General features: G+C 35.2%; 1 protein-coding gene across 50 annotated transcripts in view; it reads right to left on the reverse strand.

Moving 5' to 3' along the window:
* The window catches only part of ANK2 (ankyrin 2), a 765,649-nt gene that overhangs the window by 79,173 nt on the left and 666,483 nt on the right, over window positions 1–19,993 (reverse strand). For all 50 annotated transcript variants that reach the window (XM_056803048.1, XM_056803045.1, XM_056803053.1 and 47 more), the window contains one exon: window positions 10,448–10,520. In XM_056803048.1, the coding sequence (XP_056659026.1) occupies window positions 10,448–10,520 (73 nt within the window). The remainder of the gene's footprint in view (window positions 1–10,447; window positions 10,521–19,993) is intronic.

A 19,993-nucleotide genomic window follows, 5' to 3' on the forward strand; every position in this document is an offset into this window, starting at 1 on the left:
CATATGCGGACAGTGGTGAACTGTTGGTAACATTCAACAGCTTATTCATATGTCCATTGCCCTTTAGGTGACCCACCTAAAGTCAAACTCTCAGGATATTATTTTATTTTATGATTGAACATCAGAAGAAAGAAATGATTAACACTCAAGCTTTCAACAACTATACCTCTGATTATTAGCAACTCAAAGAACTTTAAAATACCACTAAAAGGCTTATGCTGGTCAAACTAATCATTTACATTTGTAGTGACACATGCTAAGTTTGGTTTGTTTCTCGGTCACCTCTCTGATAAGTAATCCATAATTACAAGTAGTTAGGGAGCGAGCACCAGTACTTCATTTCATTCTCTTCTTACCAACCATTAAGGTAAAGATTATTCAATTGTCAACTGATAGAGACAACTAATAATCCCCATCTCTGCAATTACAGTTCTTTTGATACGCTTGTCAGTCAAACACTCTGCATCTTGTGGGCAGAGAACTTTGTTAGGCATTTGATGAAAGGGGACACAAAGGCAATAAATTCCCTGTTTCTTTCACTAAGTGTAAAAGTCAGATGGGGTGGGGTAAAGACCCCCCCCCCCAATCATAAGTAGAGCTCTCAGAGAAGCAAGTCCAGAGAGTATATATCCACATATGTCCAGGGAGGCATGCCTTATTCGGATTCCATATTAGCTACTCATAATTTGTGGCATAATCAGCACTTTGAGAAAGTCATTCGTGGAAGCTATTATAAAGAGACTTTATGGTATTGTTCTCTCATTGAATTTAGAAGCATAGGAAGAAGACTGTCCAATGTTCTTAAAATGAAATGTTTGAACCTTTAGGATCCAATTAAATCCCCTTTCACTCCACTTTTAAGAAATGTTAAATAAACTCCCTTCTGACATTCTTTGGAAAATCTCAGAATTCCGTGCAGGAATTTGACAGGGTAACTATTTCTGAAGTCTTCATTTCCATTAAGTTCAAAAACAAATTAAGTGAGAGAAATATGGAAATTATTAACTTCCATCAGGCCAGGATTGTAACCCTAGCTTTCTCCCTGATAGTGAAATAGCTGTGAGACCTTGGGCAAGTCACTTAAGACTATGGACCTCATTTCTTCATCTGAAAAATGAGGAGGTTGAACTAGATGGTCTCTAAGTTCCCTTCCAACTTTAACAGTTAATGGGATTTCTGTGTCAATGTTATATATAATAAAAAACCATTACAGTTCTTTTTTTGGTGTCTGTTTTGTAACACTTCAAATTTCAACCCAAATCATATTTAATTTTGAAATGGGCAAGACATTTGATATTATACAATAGGAGTAAATGATCATTAATATGTGCTAAAGATGAAAAGCTGGTTTGATTCACTTAATAGCAAGGCTAAAGTAAACACATTGTCAGGGCTGGAAAGAGGCTGGAGATTTCAGGAGCTGCAAAGCTATTTTTTAGTGCTTCAAATTTATACAATTACTTGCACTTTTCATGCAGAGTTCCAAACCAGTGACAGATGGGAAGTCACGAAGACCTGAGCTTAAATATTATCTCAGATATTTACTAGTGTGGGACCTAGGATGTCACTTAATCTTCTCATACTCAGTTTGCTTGTAAAATGTGGAATAATAATAGAACCTACCTCACTGGCTTTTCTATGAGAATCAAAAGAAATCATCTGTACTTTTAAAGTGTTCTCAAACCTATAAAGTTTATGATTATGATTATTATTATTAAATAATAAACATGGAATCATTATACATTTTGACCAAGGAAAATTAATCAGTGGGCACCATTATGTTCATTAAAGATGTCTCAAAACTTAGCACTGATCCTATCTCTTAGCAACCAGCATTTCCAAGAATCAGTTATGTTTGCTATGTTTTTTTATTAATACTTTAACTAATTCCAAGAAAGATTTTTGATATTTTTTCTTATTCATTTGCAATTAAAACATAAGAATTACAAGATAGAAAATGCCTTTTTAGCTTATTGCAACTAGGGATAACATAATAAATAACTAGCCCACTTATGGAGTGCTTTTTCATTATGAATTACTTTCAATTCATTTAATTATGAGAAAAAACACTTTGTAGAGATGGAGAACATACAAAGATTTGATGGCACAGAGTTTAAAGTACAAGCCCTGTAGTCAGGAATATCTGAGTTCAAATCTGACCTCTGACACTAATTAGCTGTGTGACCCCAGGCAAGTCACAACCCTGATTGCCTCAGTTTCTTCATCCATGGAAATGGCAAATCATTCCAACATCTCTGCCAAGAAAACCCCAAATGGAATCATCAAGAGTTGGACAAGACTGAAAAAGGACAGATTATATTAGCCTTCTTGGAGCTTACCGTCTGATCAAAAGATAAAATACCAAACACCAATAAATATAATACATGATGCTATGTGCTAAGTACAATACAATACTACATGGGAAGTACAACAGAATATTATGAAACAAAGTGTTCTTTATGAATGATGAAAGGAAAGTAAAAATCAAGTATTAAGTGCTTATAATATGCCAAGCATTGTGCTAAGTTCTAGGATACAAATACAAAAGCAAAGCCTATCTTTTTCTTCAATGAGTTTATATTCTATTAGAGAAAACTATAAACATTTAGGAATGCTGACCAGGGAGGAAGAGAGAGAGTAATAGAGATGGTGAGTAGGGAATTCTCCACTGGGGAATTGGATTTACCTGCCCCATGCAAGAACAGTGGCAGAATTAATCTTATTACCATTGATGATTCCAGAACTTGGGGCTGGAGAGTGATAGACAAGAAAAGGCAAATGAGCTTAAATAATTGGAAAGAAGAAGTGAAAAAAGGAAGAAGTGAAAGAAAGCATGATGGAACTTCCCTAATATTGCATTCTAGAAGGAGCCATCCATTAAATGATTATATAGCTATTTTTATATGATTTTCATTACAAATATGTTTAGATAATATATATATATATATAAATGTATATTTTAGTATTTTATGTGACGCTGACTGACTGGATCTCCATATTAGAACTGTGACTAAAATCTAGGTCTCTTGATTCCTATTTTATCACTCTTTCAAATTCATGCATCTTTTACTAGGAAGATAGCAGAGGTGTGGGATATTCAGAACATTGAATTATTTATTCATTATACTTGCCTTAAAGGCAGCTAGGTAGCACAGTGAATAAAGACTTATCTTCTTGAGTTCAAAGCTGTTCTCAGACACTTTCTAACTTTGTGACCCCAAGTAAATCACTTAACCCTATTTGCCTCACTTTTCCTCATCTATAAAATAAGCTGGAGAAGGAAATGGAAACCACTCCACTATTTTTGCCCAGAAAACACCAAATGGAGTTACAAAGAGTCAGACATGACTGAAAAACTGAAAACTACTGATCAATGAATTTTATCTTTGGAGTTCAATCACACACACATATATATATGTATATATATATATACATATATATATAAAGTCAGAAGCAGATATACATATATTTATTTAGATGTATAACTAGATATATTCATATATCAATACACATTTATTCATAGATTTCTAAAGCTAGAAAGGACTTTAGAAATCCAATCCTTTCATTTTATAAATTAAGGAAAAGAAGGTTTAGAGAGAGACTGACTTGTCTATTTACATAGGTAAGAAATATTAAGGCCATCATTCAAATCCAGGGACTCTGATTCCAAATCTCATTGCTTTTTTCTCCCACTACACCATGCTTCTTCCCTCTAAACTGAGGCCTTAAAACTTTTTTGTGCCCTGGATCTATTTAGAAGTTTAACAAGAGGGGGCAGCTGGGTAGCTTAGTGGATTGAGAGCCAGACCTAGAGACCAGAGGTCCTAGGTTCAAATCTGGCCTCAGACACTTCCCAGTTGTGTGACCCTGGGCAAGTCACTTGACCCCCATTGCCCAGCCCTTACCACTCTTCTGCCTTAGAACCAATACACAGTATTGACTCCAAGATGGAAGGTAGGGGTTTAAAAAAATTTAACAAAAATATGGATCCCTTCTCAGAATAACATTCTTAAATGCCTAAAATAAAATACATAGGATTACAAAGAAAACCACTTACGTTGAAACACGGTAATCAGAGTACTTTTTAGATGAGTTCAGAGATCCTGAGTTAAAACTCCTTACTCTAGATTAAGCAATTTATAGATAAGGGAATCAGGAGTCATTTCTCAAAGCCTTCACAACATATCATGTATGTTCCGTTCAATATAGATGTGTGTATAGACTTAAACAAAATGATGTTACACACGGTGCTCTATGCCCTCATGGAAATTAAATGTGCTCCTCAGTTACTTCATCTATAAAAAAGAAGTTGTTGATAACCTCTGAAGTCCTTCTCAGATCCAAGTCTCTGATATATGATCCAAAGAGCACATTACATTGTGGTTCGGTATTTGCTCTCCTTTTTTTATTTATTTTTAAAAATAGTAAGCTGGCTGTTGATAACATTTAATTTTGAAATTAAATTCTGACTTTGCTTGCTATGTGACTGTCAGAAAGTCCCCTTATATACTCTGAGCTTAAGTTTTCTCATCAATGTCCAACTAATGGTGCTGTTGACTTTGTTTGACATTAAGCAACATATAATGATAAGGTGCTCTTACCATATGAGGCCGCCATGTTTGATTCCTCGTAATGCATCAATCATTGAAATGACTAAAGCAAGGTTTGAAAAATCCAGGAGTATAGACATAGAACTGGGGCTGACAGCAGCAGCAGGGACTCTCATGGGGTCCATCTCAGGCTTCCTTTTGTGCTCCTTTTCTATCTTCAAATCAAGTCAGGCATGCTCCCCTTTTCCCTTCATCTCCCAGTATCTATATTCTATTTAAACTCACTGTTTAACTTTTTTGCAAACTGACTTCCACCCCACTCCCAACTGCTCTCCTCTAATTGTTCCCTATTCACTAATGATGATGCTGAGAACGCCTTAAATTTTCAAAGCCCTTTACAAATAGTATCTAATTTGATCCTGACAACAACTCAACGGGGCTGGTGCTGTTACCCCCAATTTTACCGATGAGGAAACTCAACCTAAGAGATATTCATTAAGAGACTACCTCAAGGTCACACAGAGTGTCAGTGTCAGTATTTGAGGAGTATTTAATTAATATAGATTAAATTGAATTAATTGTTAATTAATTTACTTATATATTTATATGTGATTATCTAAAATATACATATAATCATGTTAATTAAATTAATTATAATTTTAATTTGAAGAGTATTTAATATTAAAAGACAGTATTTGAACTCATGTTATTCTGATGTTAAGTTCAGCACACTATCGACAATGTCACCTAAGCTGCTGATGCTCTTGAAATTGCCAAAACCTAATGGTCTTTTCTCAGCCCTCATCCTCTACCCAATGTGTAGCATCTGGCACCATTGATCATGTCTTTCTTCTTAGAAATCTCTTTCCTTTATCTTTACTGACAATGCACTCTTTTTTTGCTCATGCTGCCTTTGTAAGCACTCCTATTTCTCCTTCTTTCATTTCTTTTCTTCCTTTATAAGGGAAGGGGGAGGCATTACCCAAGATCAGAAATTGCCCATTATTTAGTTTCAAGGAAAAATCAAACTAGTTCCAGACTCACAAATTGTTCCTCTAACTCAGCAGTTATTAGCCTACTTATTAGCCTACTATTAACCTACTGCTAATGAAGATATTTAAAATTCTCTAAATATTCTAGAAGGAATTTTTATATCTTTAAAAAGACAAAGAAATCCTGTGTCTTATAATCAATACTAAGTGTCAGTTTCAAAGCAGAAAAGTAATAAGGTGTAGGTAAATATAGTTAAGTGACTTGTCCAGAGTCTCACAGCTAGGATATACCTGAGATCATATTTGAATCCAGGTCTTCCCAATTCAGGTCTGGTACTCTATCCACTGAGTCACCAAACTTTGCTTTTTTATATTATTTTTTTTTAAGGAAGAGATAAAATATATAGAGGTGTTTTTTCCTGGGGTGACAAATAAAGATATACCTAATTAGCCTTTAGATGGCATTCTTACTTTGAATTATGCTTGAAATTTGAAATGTAACTAGTTATATTTTTGATATATCATTTTCTTTGCCATACAGTTAGAAAAATCACAAAATAAGAAGGAAAAAACTCAATGGACATACATAAATTTTTGAATTAAAAAAAGAGTGAAAAGCAAAAATAAGTATTTTTGCATGTAAAATTGTGAAATATTTCATATAAAGCACTGATACAATAAACTTTATCATATAATAGAGATATAATACTAATTTATTATGTTTAAAGCATTAGGAGGCAGGGAGAACTGGCTCAATTTTTTTATACTAATGATTACAATTTTCTACATGAAAGAGTTTATTCTCAAAATAAATCTTCATATGTGTGAATTGTTTTGAAAGAACATATTATCAATGTTTAAATTATCATCTTCAGTCTTGCTGGATTTTTCAGCCATACTTGAATTGCCCCCCTGGATCTCTCTACCTACTCTATCCCACAAGCAGTCAAAGATGTGTCTCCAACTTGACATTTTTTTCTCCAAAACTAGGCTTTCCTTCCCATTTTCTCCAAATGAGTTTACTATCCTTCCAGTAACTCAGCTCAAAACTTCTTCCCTTGTCCATCTCAGGTTCCACGTCTGATCACTGACAAAAAGAATTGGAGGTGGAAAGGACCTTGGAGGCCTTTGGATTCAAACCTCTCATTTTAGACTTGAGTAAACTGAGGATTGAGAAAAGTCAAGTGACTTACTTGGAGTAACTTCCAATAAATGCCAGAGGTAGGATTAGAACTCATGTCTTTCTGACTTCAAGTCTAGAAATCCAACCAATGTTCCATGTGCCAGTTACCTGTCTAATTACTAACCAACTCCTTTGAGTTATACCTCTCCAATATCTCACTTGCCCCCTTCCCTTCTTTGTCTCTTCCTCTCTTTCTCTCTTCCCCACTTCCCCCTTTTCTCTCTATGCTGCTCTCCCACTCTCTGTGTATAAAAGCTATTCTGGACAGTAATATAGACAGAATATGATAGCTTTCTGGCTCCTTTCTGAATGTTGTTGTTAACTTGTTTCAGTAATGTCTAACTCTTTGTGACCCCATTTAGTGTTTTCTTGTCAAAGAAATAGGAGTGGTTGGCCATTTTCTTCTCCATCTAATTTCACAGATAAGGAAACTGAGGCCAACAGGGTTAAATGATTTGCCTGGGGTCACACAACTAATAAGTGTCTATTGCTGAATTTGAATTCAGGTTTTCCTGACTCTAGATGCATCATTCTATCTAATATGCTACCTCACTATGCTTTTTGAATACAATTGGAAAATATCTCCTGTCCATCTTCCTGGTGGATTAAGAATCCTATTCAGTTCTCTTTTGGGGATGGTTTGGTCTCTGTCACAGCAAAGGAAATATCACCAAGTGGGTAGGTCCCAGGAGCTATAGATGGTGCATCAACTCCTTGTCTCCAAGTACTCTTGTTCACTTCCCAGTGGACTGCCTTCTCTCATCCCTTCTTTTCATTCTCATGATCATTCTATTAGGTCAGGACTTCATTTCCTGTACTATTGTAATAGTGTCTCGAATGGTCTTCTGGCCTTTAATCTATGTCTTTTCTAGTCCAACATTCATCCTGGAGCCTAAGAAGTCTTCTTCATGCGCCATTTTGCTACCACATTCTCTTGTGTTCTGGTTTATTATATATTTTTTGTCATAGATAGAATCTAATATTGCAAGGAAATGGTCATAACATAAACTTCCTTGATGTTAATCTTGCCATAGTGTCTTGGCTATGTTATGATAAAAAAAAGCAAGTCTGTCTTATTGTATTCTGTAGACATGGGTCAAGATGAAATGTGAGGACATGGGAGAGTATTCCATGGGAAGTGAACAGCAAGCTTGCAAAGAAGATCTCAAGGACACAAAGGGAGAGACAGAATCTGGATGAACCCCAAACAGAACAGAGGACACAAAATAAAAATGGGAAAGGCAATTGTTCATATAAAGAAAAGGGTCTGAATCAGAAGTAAAGATGTCCTAATGGGGGGGGGGGGGGGATTACTAAGCCTAAGGCAGGTGCATATATTGGTGGACCTTTACCTAGAGGCAAAAGTGATGGAACTGAAGGAGGGCTAGCCAGAAGGAGAAGGAAAGCATGAGGTGCTATCTATAACGTAAATGTGTGTTTGAACAGAATTTAACGTCATATTAGTCCCTGCATGTAATGCCAAGAACTGAGCTGGAAAAGGGATACTCATAGGGCACTCCTTCAATGAATTATACTAGAAAATCTACCAAATACTTGCATTATAAAGCTGCACATGTGTGTAGATCTCTTCATATATATTAGGCTAGCCTTATGTATTTGGGTAAGTTACATAGAAGATATGGGACAATGCCATTAGAAAGCAGATTAGAGATATCTTTTCTATGTTATGGAAAGGTAAAGTTGAATTTCCCTAAAATCAACTGTATTCTTAGTATACTGGTAGAATATTTTAACTAAAAGAATGCTCTGGGAGACCATTTTGCTTTCAAAGGGAGGGAGGAGGGGAATATTTTGACAAACTAAACAAAAACTCCCTAATTTTTCTGTTTTCTAAACCCAAACTTGCATATACAGTCTTAAGCCCTTTGAATAAAGGCTCCTTCCCCATTAGTTGAGAAATCTCACCTCCTTATCTGCTTTTCCCTAAGGCTTATCTGCAATGCACAAAGACTATGGCTTCCTTGGTCTAAAGCACTCGTTTGCATATTCTTAACATAGTCTTTTGACTATTCCCAGAAGAATGGCATTACAAACAAACAAAAATATGAAATACATGAATTCTGGTCACTTAAATTGAATTGCCAAGAGACTAGGGTGAGATCAACATCAAGGAAGTTTATGTTTTGATCATCAGTTGTCTGCACATTCTGCCAGGAGAGGCTTTTTTGGTGGGGAAGGGGGCTCTCAGTGGCAGGGAAATGCCATATGAAAGCCACTCAGGACGTTTAATCCCCAAAAGATCAGAGCCATTGTGGCTTCTAAGATCACAAATGCACACACTCCAAAACACACTTCTGTACCCACATGCACTTCAGAATAAACAGATTAGTGTTAGCCACCCAGCAAAAACAAGGAAGAGAAAGGAAAAGCAAGGAAAGGATTCACTCCAAGAATTTCACTCCAAGAATTTCATCTAATAGTACCTGAGTCACTAAGTGCTTCACCATCAGAAAAGTGGCCGCCAGACTGTTTTAAGGCTATGCAACACACAAGTAAAAAGGATAAAGATGGTGCCAAATTACAAAATAAAATCCTATACACAGCAAGCTCCTCATTAGAATTCTTTTTCTGTTGCTGAAAAGGCTTGATTGAAAAGCAATATGTACCTGGTTCCATACCAATGTATCTCTTTACTGATTCCTTTATGTCTTCATCTGTTCCTGACTATATAGTGTCAAATATTTGTCCATCTATGGCTTGGTATTCCTGGCAAAAGCCAGATCCCATTTAATATGTTACCTATAGGTGATATTACTAACTGCATCCAAACAAAACATTTCAAAATGGAATGTGAATTAAATATGATGTAAGTTGGTCAAATCTCAAGTTTTTATTATTATAAAAACCTTACAGGCAGGAAAAATATGATGTTAATGTCTCTTTATAAAAGTAACAGTAAATAATAACCAGATGGTTTCTTTATGGATATGTTTCAAATTTCTTTTTTTCCTAATCTATCCAAAATTATGCTGTTTTAAAATTAAAGATTAATTGACCATTTCCTCTACAAAAATCTCTGGCTTCTTTAATTAGGCCTCTATTTACCTGCATAAGATTTTCCAAAAAGTAAAATTAGTAATATATTCTTTTCTTTAAGAGAATTTGATTTTAAAATCATTCCAACTATCACTGACCCATGATTAACTTCAAATTCAGACTCATAAATCAATTATCTTCATTGGATAGCTATACATTTTCCTTTTGGTCTTGATGTTTTCTATATGCATATGTTAATAAGAAGCAAAGATTTAAGATTATTCTTTTGATGAGAATATCTCATCCTAAAAACAAATTTTTTAAATCCTATAATAATAATAAAATAAACAAAATCCTATGTTTACCTGAAAATATAAGCAAGTTTCTAGACAACCAAAAGTAAATACTTAATAATATCATCATAGTACTTTAATATTCAATCTCTAGTTTTCTATTATTCTCGGCTACATTAGAATTAGAAAAGATAGTAAAGACAATTTAGGAGGGAAATTAATTGATCAAGACGTCCTTGCTTAGAATATTCCCTCAATATAGTAGAAATACATTCTTTTAAAAAAGCAACTTTCTCAAACACTGGAATATATTAAGATTTAAGTTAAGGCTTTGACAATCACAACCCTTACACCGATTATTTCCCCCCAAAATGTTATTGTATACCTGTGCAACATGAAATGAGCACTTAAGAGAGTTAATGAAGTACTCACCTTCTTCATCAGAAACATCAAGGACCTCGGTCATTGTCTCAGGTACATTTAGCTTATGTTTTTCAGTAACCGTCTGGAAAGAAAGAATCAGAAACACTCAAGTTTTGCTTTTGTCAATCCCTATAAAAACAGGTGAACATGGGGAGCTATCTTCCATAACCTCAACCCAATTGCCACTGGTGATTCCCATTTGTATTTTGACGAATTAATTTTCTTTCCTAAAACCTCCCTTGCTTTCTCATTCAAAAAAAGATCATCTGCCCCAGTGAGACTTTGCAGAGAAGAGAGCTGTCTTTTTCTGGTTCCTGTTTTTAAGAACATTCTCTAACAGAAGTATTCATAGATAGCACACTCGGAGAAATTCAACTAATGTTTTAGGGCAGTTTAAAATGAATTAGGTAATGTCTACAGGAGAATTTTACAAAGTTGCAAGGAACATATGGAATTTATTAAAACTGCCAAATTCTTGGAAATGAAGCTAGGAGCAATATGAAATGTTTAAACTAAAAAAAGATGTAGGTATTTGGGCAGAGAAAATGATGCATCTCTTTAGGGATTAGGTGATCAACAGAAGAACATCAATCTTTCAAAGTATTGCTCCTCTCTGAGATTCTATTATGATGCTCCCTGTCCTGTTAGGAATGCATGCTGTGGTTTCCAAATCCCCTGACTTGAATTCTTATACTTGGGACATGCAGGTTTTTCTTAATAAATGTAGGAAGAAAGAGCTTGTTTTTGTTTTGTCCATTATAGTCTGGGATGGCCCAAAGTTTAATAAGCCACAGCTCCCAATAATATTCTTCTTTTTTTTAATCCTTACCATTTTAGTAACAACTCTAAAACAGAAGAACATGGACTAAGCAAATGGGGTTAAGTGATTTATTACTTACACAGCCAGGAAATATCTGAGGGCACATTTGAACCCAGATGTTCCTGACTTCTTCATAATGGTACCTAGCTGTCCTAGCTCACAAAAATATTCTAAACCCCCTTTGCAAAATGTGTTTACAATGGAATACAAAAATGGAAAACAAAAATAATACAGAAGGGATAAGTCATCATGATGTCTATGTTACAGCATATTTCTTTTTTGTTGTTTATTTGTTATTGTTTGGGGTTTTTTTTAACCTTTACCTTTCATCTTGGAATCAATACTATGTATTAGTTCTAAGGCAGAAGGGCAATAAAGGCTCCGCAATAGGACTTAAGTGACTTGCCCAGGGTCATACAGCTGGGAAGAGTCTGAGGTCAGATCTGAACCTAGGACTTCCTCTCCGTAGGTCTCCTTGCTTATTTCTCCAATCCTCACTTCTCTTTTTGTTTTTTGCTCTGTCTACACTGTAAACCAATCCTGGTTTTGCATGCTTTTTCCATACTTAATATTCAATGATATAGAGAATGGCATGCCAAAAACAGACTTCAGAGTCTGGAAGAGATGAACCCAAGTTTAATCTCTTGTATAGAAGGAAAGGAAATGAAGGGATGGAAGGAATAAGTGTATATACAGGCACTTTTTGCTCAGGATCACAAAAAGCTAGGAAGCATCCAAGATCACATTGGAACTCAGGTTTTGCAGACTTCAGTCTCAGACCTCTGTCCACTGTGCTAAATAGTGATCTCTCTCTCTTTATATATATATACATATATATATATATATATATATATATATATACACTGTTTTTTTACCTTAGACAAATCACTTAGCCACAATCCTCTATATAATTCCCTATGACTCTAAGTTTTAGAGAAAGTGATAACTCTCACTGGCAGAGGGAGCTCCTTACTGGGAATTTTTGAGATGGATAAAATTAAAGATCAGATTAAAAAATTGAAATGCTTTCATATATTCAGTAGTACATAGCAATATTGACTGAGAAACCACTGAGGATGAATATAGGCCATTTCACATCCCATACAGTGTTAAGGATTATTAGGAGCCAGAAATTAAATTAGTGTTATTCAAAATTCATTTAAATCACAATTGAAAATGAAGATAGTAATGGCTGCTATTTAAGATGCCTCCAAACTTGCAATTTCTGGTCCATGACAACAACATGACTGAAATGGCAATGGCTGTGAAAGTTTTCACAGATGAAAACAATTGCAGTGTTTGGAGAAAACAGTCCCCCAAAGTGTGAAGAGTTGTTAAATGTAGCAAGGAAAGCTCTACACTCAGATGTGAATATTTTACATCATGTTTTTGGCCAAGGGAATGAAGGAGGATGTCAGAAGTGGTGGTCAAGAATTTTTCGGAGTCCAGATATTTTTAGACCAGAAGGATGTGTGGGAGCATTCATGTCTTCTCAAATCCTACTTCCTTTCCTATTTCCAGAAACCACAAACTCTCCATACTCTTTGGGTAATTCTGGGGTGGGTGAGGGAACACTCAAACAATTATCTCCTTCAAAAGCTTAGTACATCTCTTTGACTTTTTATCACAAATTATATACTTCTAAAAAATGTTCAAAATACCCTGTGTTATATAGAATGGGTCAAAAGAGTTGTAAGACTTATGTACTATAAAGTTGCTATATTTATCAATATTTTAAATAATTAATTAGTATAGCAATTTGTGTTTTCACACAACCAATCATGCACCAAACTGTATACTGCATGCCTTATTTACTGCTTACATACAAATTTTATACAGTTCCTCTACTAACTTACAGATTATCACCCCTCTCCTACCAGAGGTGTGGCCATGGGCAAGTAATTTAACCATTATGAGACTTAGGCAACTTTCTGAAGTTTAGCTATTAGAATTCTACATGAGGAGCAGCTCTAGGCCTACATTTAAGAAGACAGGAAATGTTCCCATCCAGCCTCCTGGTTTAAAAATATCTGGACTCCAAAAAATTCTTGACCTGGGGACTGGAGGTCCTGGGTTCCAATTTGACCTCAGATAATTCCAACTTGTTTGTCCCTGGGCAAGTCACTTAACCCCAATTGCCTAGCCCTCTCAAGTCTAAGAAAGAAGGTAAGGTTTTTGTTGTTGTTGTTGTTTTTAAGAATTACATATGATTTTTATCATATGTAGGTTAGTAGAGTCTCCATGCTGACATTTATGAATCTATGACAAGCTTTAAGCCCTTTGAAGACAAAGCCACGTCTTCTTCATTTTCCCCTTGTCATGGTGTTTGTGGGAAACTTCACCAATTAAATAAAAATAACCTAATTATCTAAACATAAGTAAGAAAATCACAAAATAGAAATTGAATTAAATGTCAGAACATACTGGCTAACTCAATTATTATCAGAGTTTTGTACCAGCAGGTTTAAATGCTCATAAAACAAGGTGCTATGAATGCAAGTCTAGCCTTTTTTGGTCTTAAGTAAGAAAATAAATGAAACTTTCTGAAAAGGAGAACTGAGAATCTTTCTTTTCTAAATTATTATTATTATTTGGGCAAGTTTAAGCATGTCTTGGAAATGATTTATCAAAATTAAATAACTCACTTTTTACTTTTAAATTTTAAATAAAAGGGCTAGTGAAATTCTAGGGCCAATTTTATACCAACCTATTCAAAGCCCTGGGAAAGGTCCTGTGAGGGACAGAGATGAACAAGTTGTCGTCTGCGGTGTCAAGGAACTCACAGCCTAACAGGGCACTTAAATAAAGCATATGTACAAATGGCGACGTAGGATGTGATAATATTCACAGGTGGGAACAATGTCCACTATGTATATTGGAGCCCAGAAGTAGAAGTAATTTCTTTCCTTTGGGGCAACCATAGAGGTGGTAATATATTAATGAGGCTTTGACTCGTGAATAGGATTTTGATGATGCATTAAGAGTCTCTTTTAGCCTTCTGGTAATTGCCTGCTGACCCAACTGACAACCCTATCTAGATACAAAGGTCTCTGAACAGCAGAATTTTTGTTACAGAAGTTTATTGCCACTAAAGTATTCTTTAGAAGCTCAGAATAATTAAGAACTAAATTAGAAATTCCGGTCATAAGCAAATTATGACCTCTTTGGTTTTTGTTTTGTTAAGACCTAATGGCTCCTCATATGGAGGGATGAGATCCTGGGCTCTGGAAATACAGTCCAGTCAAACCCATGAAGGGCAGGCCCTTTGAGAACAAGCCCACAGTCAGTCATGGGAACAAGTTAGACTGTGTCCCCTCAATTAATTATGATATTCAAAGATCTCAAAGCCTTAGAGAAGAGGAAAGAGTCTCTGCCTTAGATTCTCTGAGAAGAAAAATTGACTAGCACATGTGAGATGGGACAGCTCCTGCTTACATCTTTGCATTTGCTACCTTCCTTTCCAGAGAACAACACCCCATACAGACTTAGAGATTAGTTGCAAAGTCTTTTGCTGCCACTGCATTTCTAGTCTTCTGAAACCTCAGTCAACTACAGAGAATACTCTCTATAACTTGTTTGGATTCCTAAGTTTTGTGTGTTGGTTCCATTTTCTTTTCCCTCCCTCCTGGAATGATGATTTACCACAAAAAGTCTTGCTGAAAGAGGAATTTGCCACCAAATGTAATAAATAGAAGACCTTGATAAGATCTTTTCATATTGAGGGAAAACCGTAGGAATCTGGAGAAATAACCCCAATTCAGATGAATATGCAATGGAATGGCAGAGATAACTGGAAGAGAATATCCCAGACATAAGGTATGCACAAAGGCAGGAGAAACTAATACAAGATGGGAGAATAGCCAGTTGCAGAATTTAGCTGTAGTCAAGAGGGCATGAAGATGATGGAGGCAAGAAGGGAACAAGGATCAAGTTGCCTGCTATGTGCCAGGCACTGTGATAAGCACTTTGCAAATATGATCTTGTTTGATAAACAATTGATTAAATATATTTTAATGGATCTATGATAGCATTCTTCCTGTAATGCAAATTTCAACCTATCCTATGCAACTTTTGTCCATATTCTCCTACAAATCTACTGCAACTTTACTAGCTTAAATGGAAATTTGTTGTTGCTTTTGTTCAGTCATTTCAATTGTATCCAATTCTTTGTGAACCAATTTGGAGTTTTCTTGGCAAAGATACTGGAGCACTTTGCCATTTCCTTCTTTATACATTAGGAAACTGAGTCAAACAAAGTTACGTGATTTTTTTCAGAGTCACAGAGCCAGTAAGTATCTAAAGTCAAATTTGAACTCAGGTCTTCCTGACTTTAGACATGGTGCTCTATCCATTACAAAGCCTACTTGCCCTAACTGGAAATAGTATAGATTCAATGATTATTTACCCCAAACTTAGTAATTTAAAGTTAAGTGTACATGAAATCAAACTCCATTTAGTTTGATTTTAAATGACATTAAGATAACAAAAATCGGTATTTCTAAGCTGAACACATTTTGCTTTTTGTGCTTTTTCAAATGTTGCTATTATAATTAACATGTTAAAATATACTGCTTTTCTCTTTCTGTTTCTTCCCCCTCAATAGCAATCCATACATATTTTCATTTTAATATTCTTTATATTTGTCATTTCTGAAGCTCTAATAATATTTCACTGTCTCCATAAGCAGAATTTTGAAATCATCTCCAAGTTCTTGGATAGCTTGATTATTTTTAATATCTTGTTATTACCAATAATGCTACTAGAAATATTTTCATACAGAGAGTTGTTTTTTTCCTTTTAATAAAATCCTTAAGTTCTAGACTTTGGAGAGTGGAATCACTGAATCAAAAGGTAGGAATATTTTTGAGGTGGTTATTGTATATTGTCATGTTGCCTTCTAAAAACATCTTTTGCACCTTTCCAAAAGTAGTAGCTAGAGTGAGGAAACACCCTCTTCTGGTGCAGATTAATGCCCTTTATGACTTAGAAAGGACATCAGGCCATGATGTCACTTGTGGAAGCTAGGAGGTCACAAAGTGACTCCTTGGCAGGATGGAATTGCCCACTCAGCTCCCTCTGTATGACTTCTTGCATCAATATCCTTTACTAATGGAATTGACATGATTATTGTCCTTTCCCTAGTCTCAGAAAAAGTAATGTAAGAGCAAAATGCTTGTAAACTATTTCCCTAAAATATCACCAAAAGCTCAGACTCTTAAATCCAAGCCCAAAAAGACCATCATGGGTTAACTTTTGCTTAGGTATATAATTCCCAGCAAAAGCTGTGCCCAAAAGCCAAGCCCAGAAAATCCCCTCCTCCCTGTACAGAAATGTATTCTCCTAAAGTCAGTACATAAATCAATCATAAAGACCTGTATAAATGCTTTGGTACACCATGCTCCATCATGCCTCAGTGACTTGATTTTACCAACCAAAATTCTCCTTGAAAAACTCCCTAAACCCTGAAAAATGATCAGCCTAATATTAAATCTGAATTGTGTTCTCAGTACCTCTCTAATCTCTCATCCTCACTGCTATGATTCTTGAATTGTTCCTAGAATTTCTGACTGATTATCCTTTTATTAATAATAAGTGATTTTCCTTGATTGTAAGCTCAAAGCTCCTCACAGGTTAATGAAAAAATTAAGCCACCTGTGACGAAATAATTTATCTTCTGTAGAACCTTTGTGTTTCCTGTCAAAATTGATAGTTACCATACAAATGTATAGGATGATCTCAGAATGTTAATCAGACAATTTGTTAAAAGTTAATGTACCACTTATCCAATTATCTTTACTCAAACATGTATATTGAATGGTGTATCTATATGCTAAGAAAATGGGTATAAAAATAAAAGCTAAACCTGGGCATGGCGAAGCAGCCACTTCATGCAGAGCATGCCCCAGGCAGAAACATATACAAAGAACTGCCTTTCATCTCTCATTTTGCCTATCCACTCTACCTACTGAGTGCCCCTGGAGCCACGAGTGGGGCTGGACCTGGGCCCATGGCATTGTCTGGCGCTGAGAACAGGGACTCTCCCAGAAAATTTTAATTATTGTAAATTATGAAATAAAAATAAATTATAAATCACAGGTCGAGTATCAATCTCTATTGGTATGGGAAATTTCCTTGAGAATTCCCTGTACCAATGAAATAAAAATAAAAGAACTATAAAGCAAATGTAAAAACAAATAAAATAACAAAAACAAGCACATACTCATATGCATGTGTATACACACAGGTACACACACAAATTCTTCTTCTAAAAAAAATCAAATCTCATAGTACCAACAGAGCAGTTGTGGTTGAATGTACTTTATAAACTTAAGAGCGTATTGCAAGTTAAGAATTCTTAACATTATCAATAGTCAGTTCAGTAGCATACTGACAAACTCCAGCAGAATCACAGATTAATTCAATTTCCTATTGAGTGGACAAAGTAGTGATTGTACAATTCTACCCAGAGAGATGAGGGGAAAACACAGTGCAACCCATATTTCATCCCCTGTTTCTTATCTCTTCCCAGAACAAGAAAAAGTCATGGACATAAGGAAAGAAAATAATGGTCATTTCCCCTTCATCCATTGCTATTCTAAGGCAGAGGAGTGGCTAAGGGCTAGATAAAGGGAGTTAAATGACTTGCCCAGGTTCACATTGCTAGAAAATGACTGAGGCCAGATCTGAACCTGGGCCATCCGAATTCCAGGAATAATGCTCTATCCACTGTATTTTCAATTGTAGTTTTCTTACATATTTAGAGAGTCCATGAGAGAGAGAGAAAGAGAAAAAAACTGTAACATGTGGAAACAGCACATTTTGATAAGCCTGATTTCTCCATTGTTTTAATATGAAAAATATTTTTCAAGTCAGCACACAGGTTGTTAGGTGTTGAAGAGGACAGATCATTAAGTCTAGATTCAGGAAGATGAGTTCAAATCCAGTCTTAGATACTTCTTACCTGATTAATCCTAAATAAGTCAGTTAACCTTTTTCCATAATTGTAAAATTGGTAGTAATAAAACCTACCTTGAATGGGTTGTAAGGACCAAATGAGATATTTACAAAAATTGTCTAGCATAGTGACATGCAATAAATACATAATAAGTGCTTATTTCCCCTCCCCCACTTGTGTGTTCAATATTAATGCAAAAATATTGATGTTCCCCACAGAAAGCAGAAGCAGAGAAAGACATTTGGAGCATAGAAGATAAATACAGACTACTTGACTAAGAGCAATTTTCATGTAAGTGGAATCATATTTCTCTCTGGGAGATTATTAGACAACTTGTTTAGAATGCTACTTGATCCAATTTTAAGCATAGTTTCATAAATTTCTTTTAAAATAACATGCTACAACTGATATTTTTATGATATCTCTTGGGAACTAGTTGTGTGAGTTATATAGTTACATTAATGTAATAGTTTGTTTTCTCAGAAAATAAGAGGCTCACTGCAAAAGGTGTAGATATTGGACAGCTCCCCCCTCCCTACTTCCTCCCACTTTCCTTCCCACACCAACTAAAAGGCTCCAAACTCGCCATGTAATGATAACTTTCCCAACCTACAAGTATGTAATCTCTGCTTCCCGGAAAGACTACAGTCTGAATAAAATAACCCATGCATGAAAATAAATTATTTATCAACAAGCATTTACTAAATGATTATTAGGTGGCAGAAAACATAGCAGTTAAAGAGTAGCTTGTGAAATTGGAAATCCTGTCAATAAAGACTTTTTTTGGTTCATGCATTATTTTTGGCAAGCTAGCTAAAGTGTTATATGTACACAGAAATTTAGTGAGAGGATTTCTGAGAAAGAAGAAACCATAAGGTAAGGGAAATCTTTTAGACTCAACTATCAATTTCAAAACCAGAGTAATTTGGCCAAGCATCTGTTATACTAAATGTCAAAAATCCATTTTTCCTTTTTTTATTTTTTGGCATATTGTTATTTAAAAAAAAATATACAATTGGACCTTTTTTAAAGCCAGTTCTAAAATGGTTATAATTTCAGTTTCCCCTCTTTTAAAAATACTGCATTGCATTTGCCAAAGGTATTAAAGCTTTTTGGGAAACACATTGTGCTATGCTCTCCAATCTAAATTCAGCCTGTGTCTTGCAGCTCATTAATAAATAATAGCTTATTCTTCTTAAAACTGCATGTCAACCAGTTGTATTCCATCTTCCTCATTGTATATCAACAGGGATTCAGTGTCAGGATGTAAGAGCAAAAATTCCTTTCCTTTTCCTCACTTCTCTCAGAAGAACCAAGTGTTCTAAAAGTCTGCATGCATCACTCCTGGATGAGGACATTTACTAGAAACTTGCTAAATTTTTTTCTGTTAGTTCATTTATGATCTTAGTGTCCCGGTGGGTCATTAAATAACTTGAGGCAGTTCTACTTTTGTAAAGTATTGTTCAAATAAAAATAAACAGCTATTGTTCTTAAAATTCAAGCTTCAAGGATTTAAAAAGAGGGGCAGTCAATAAACAAATGGGAGCCAACCATAATGCCATTTCAGCTTTTGGTTAGGAGGTCCTTCTTTGGAGGACTTCTTTCTTTAAGCTTCTCTACTGCTAAAACTGCTACACAGGAAAAAAAAATAGGACTCATTCTCCCAAGTCCTTCTTTTCTCTTCCTCAGTCTGTCTCCAGAATGTCAACTACTTGCCCTGAACTAAATGGATTCAAATGTTAATCATTGTTCTTTGCCTAAGAAACAACAGGTTTATTGA

Source organism: Monodelphis domestica, chromosome 6, assembly GCF_027887165.1.
Source record: "Monodelphis domestica isolate mMonDom1 chromosome 6, mMonDom1.pri, whole genome shotgun sequence".
Classification (NCBI taxonomy): domain Eukaryota; kingdom Metazoa; phylum Chordata; class Mammalia; order Didelphimorphia; family Didelphidae; genus Monodelphis; species Monodelphis domestica.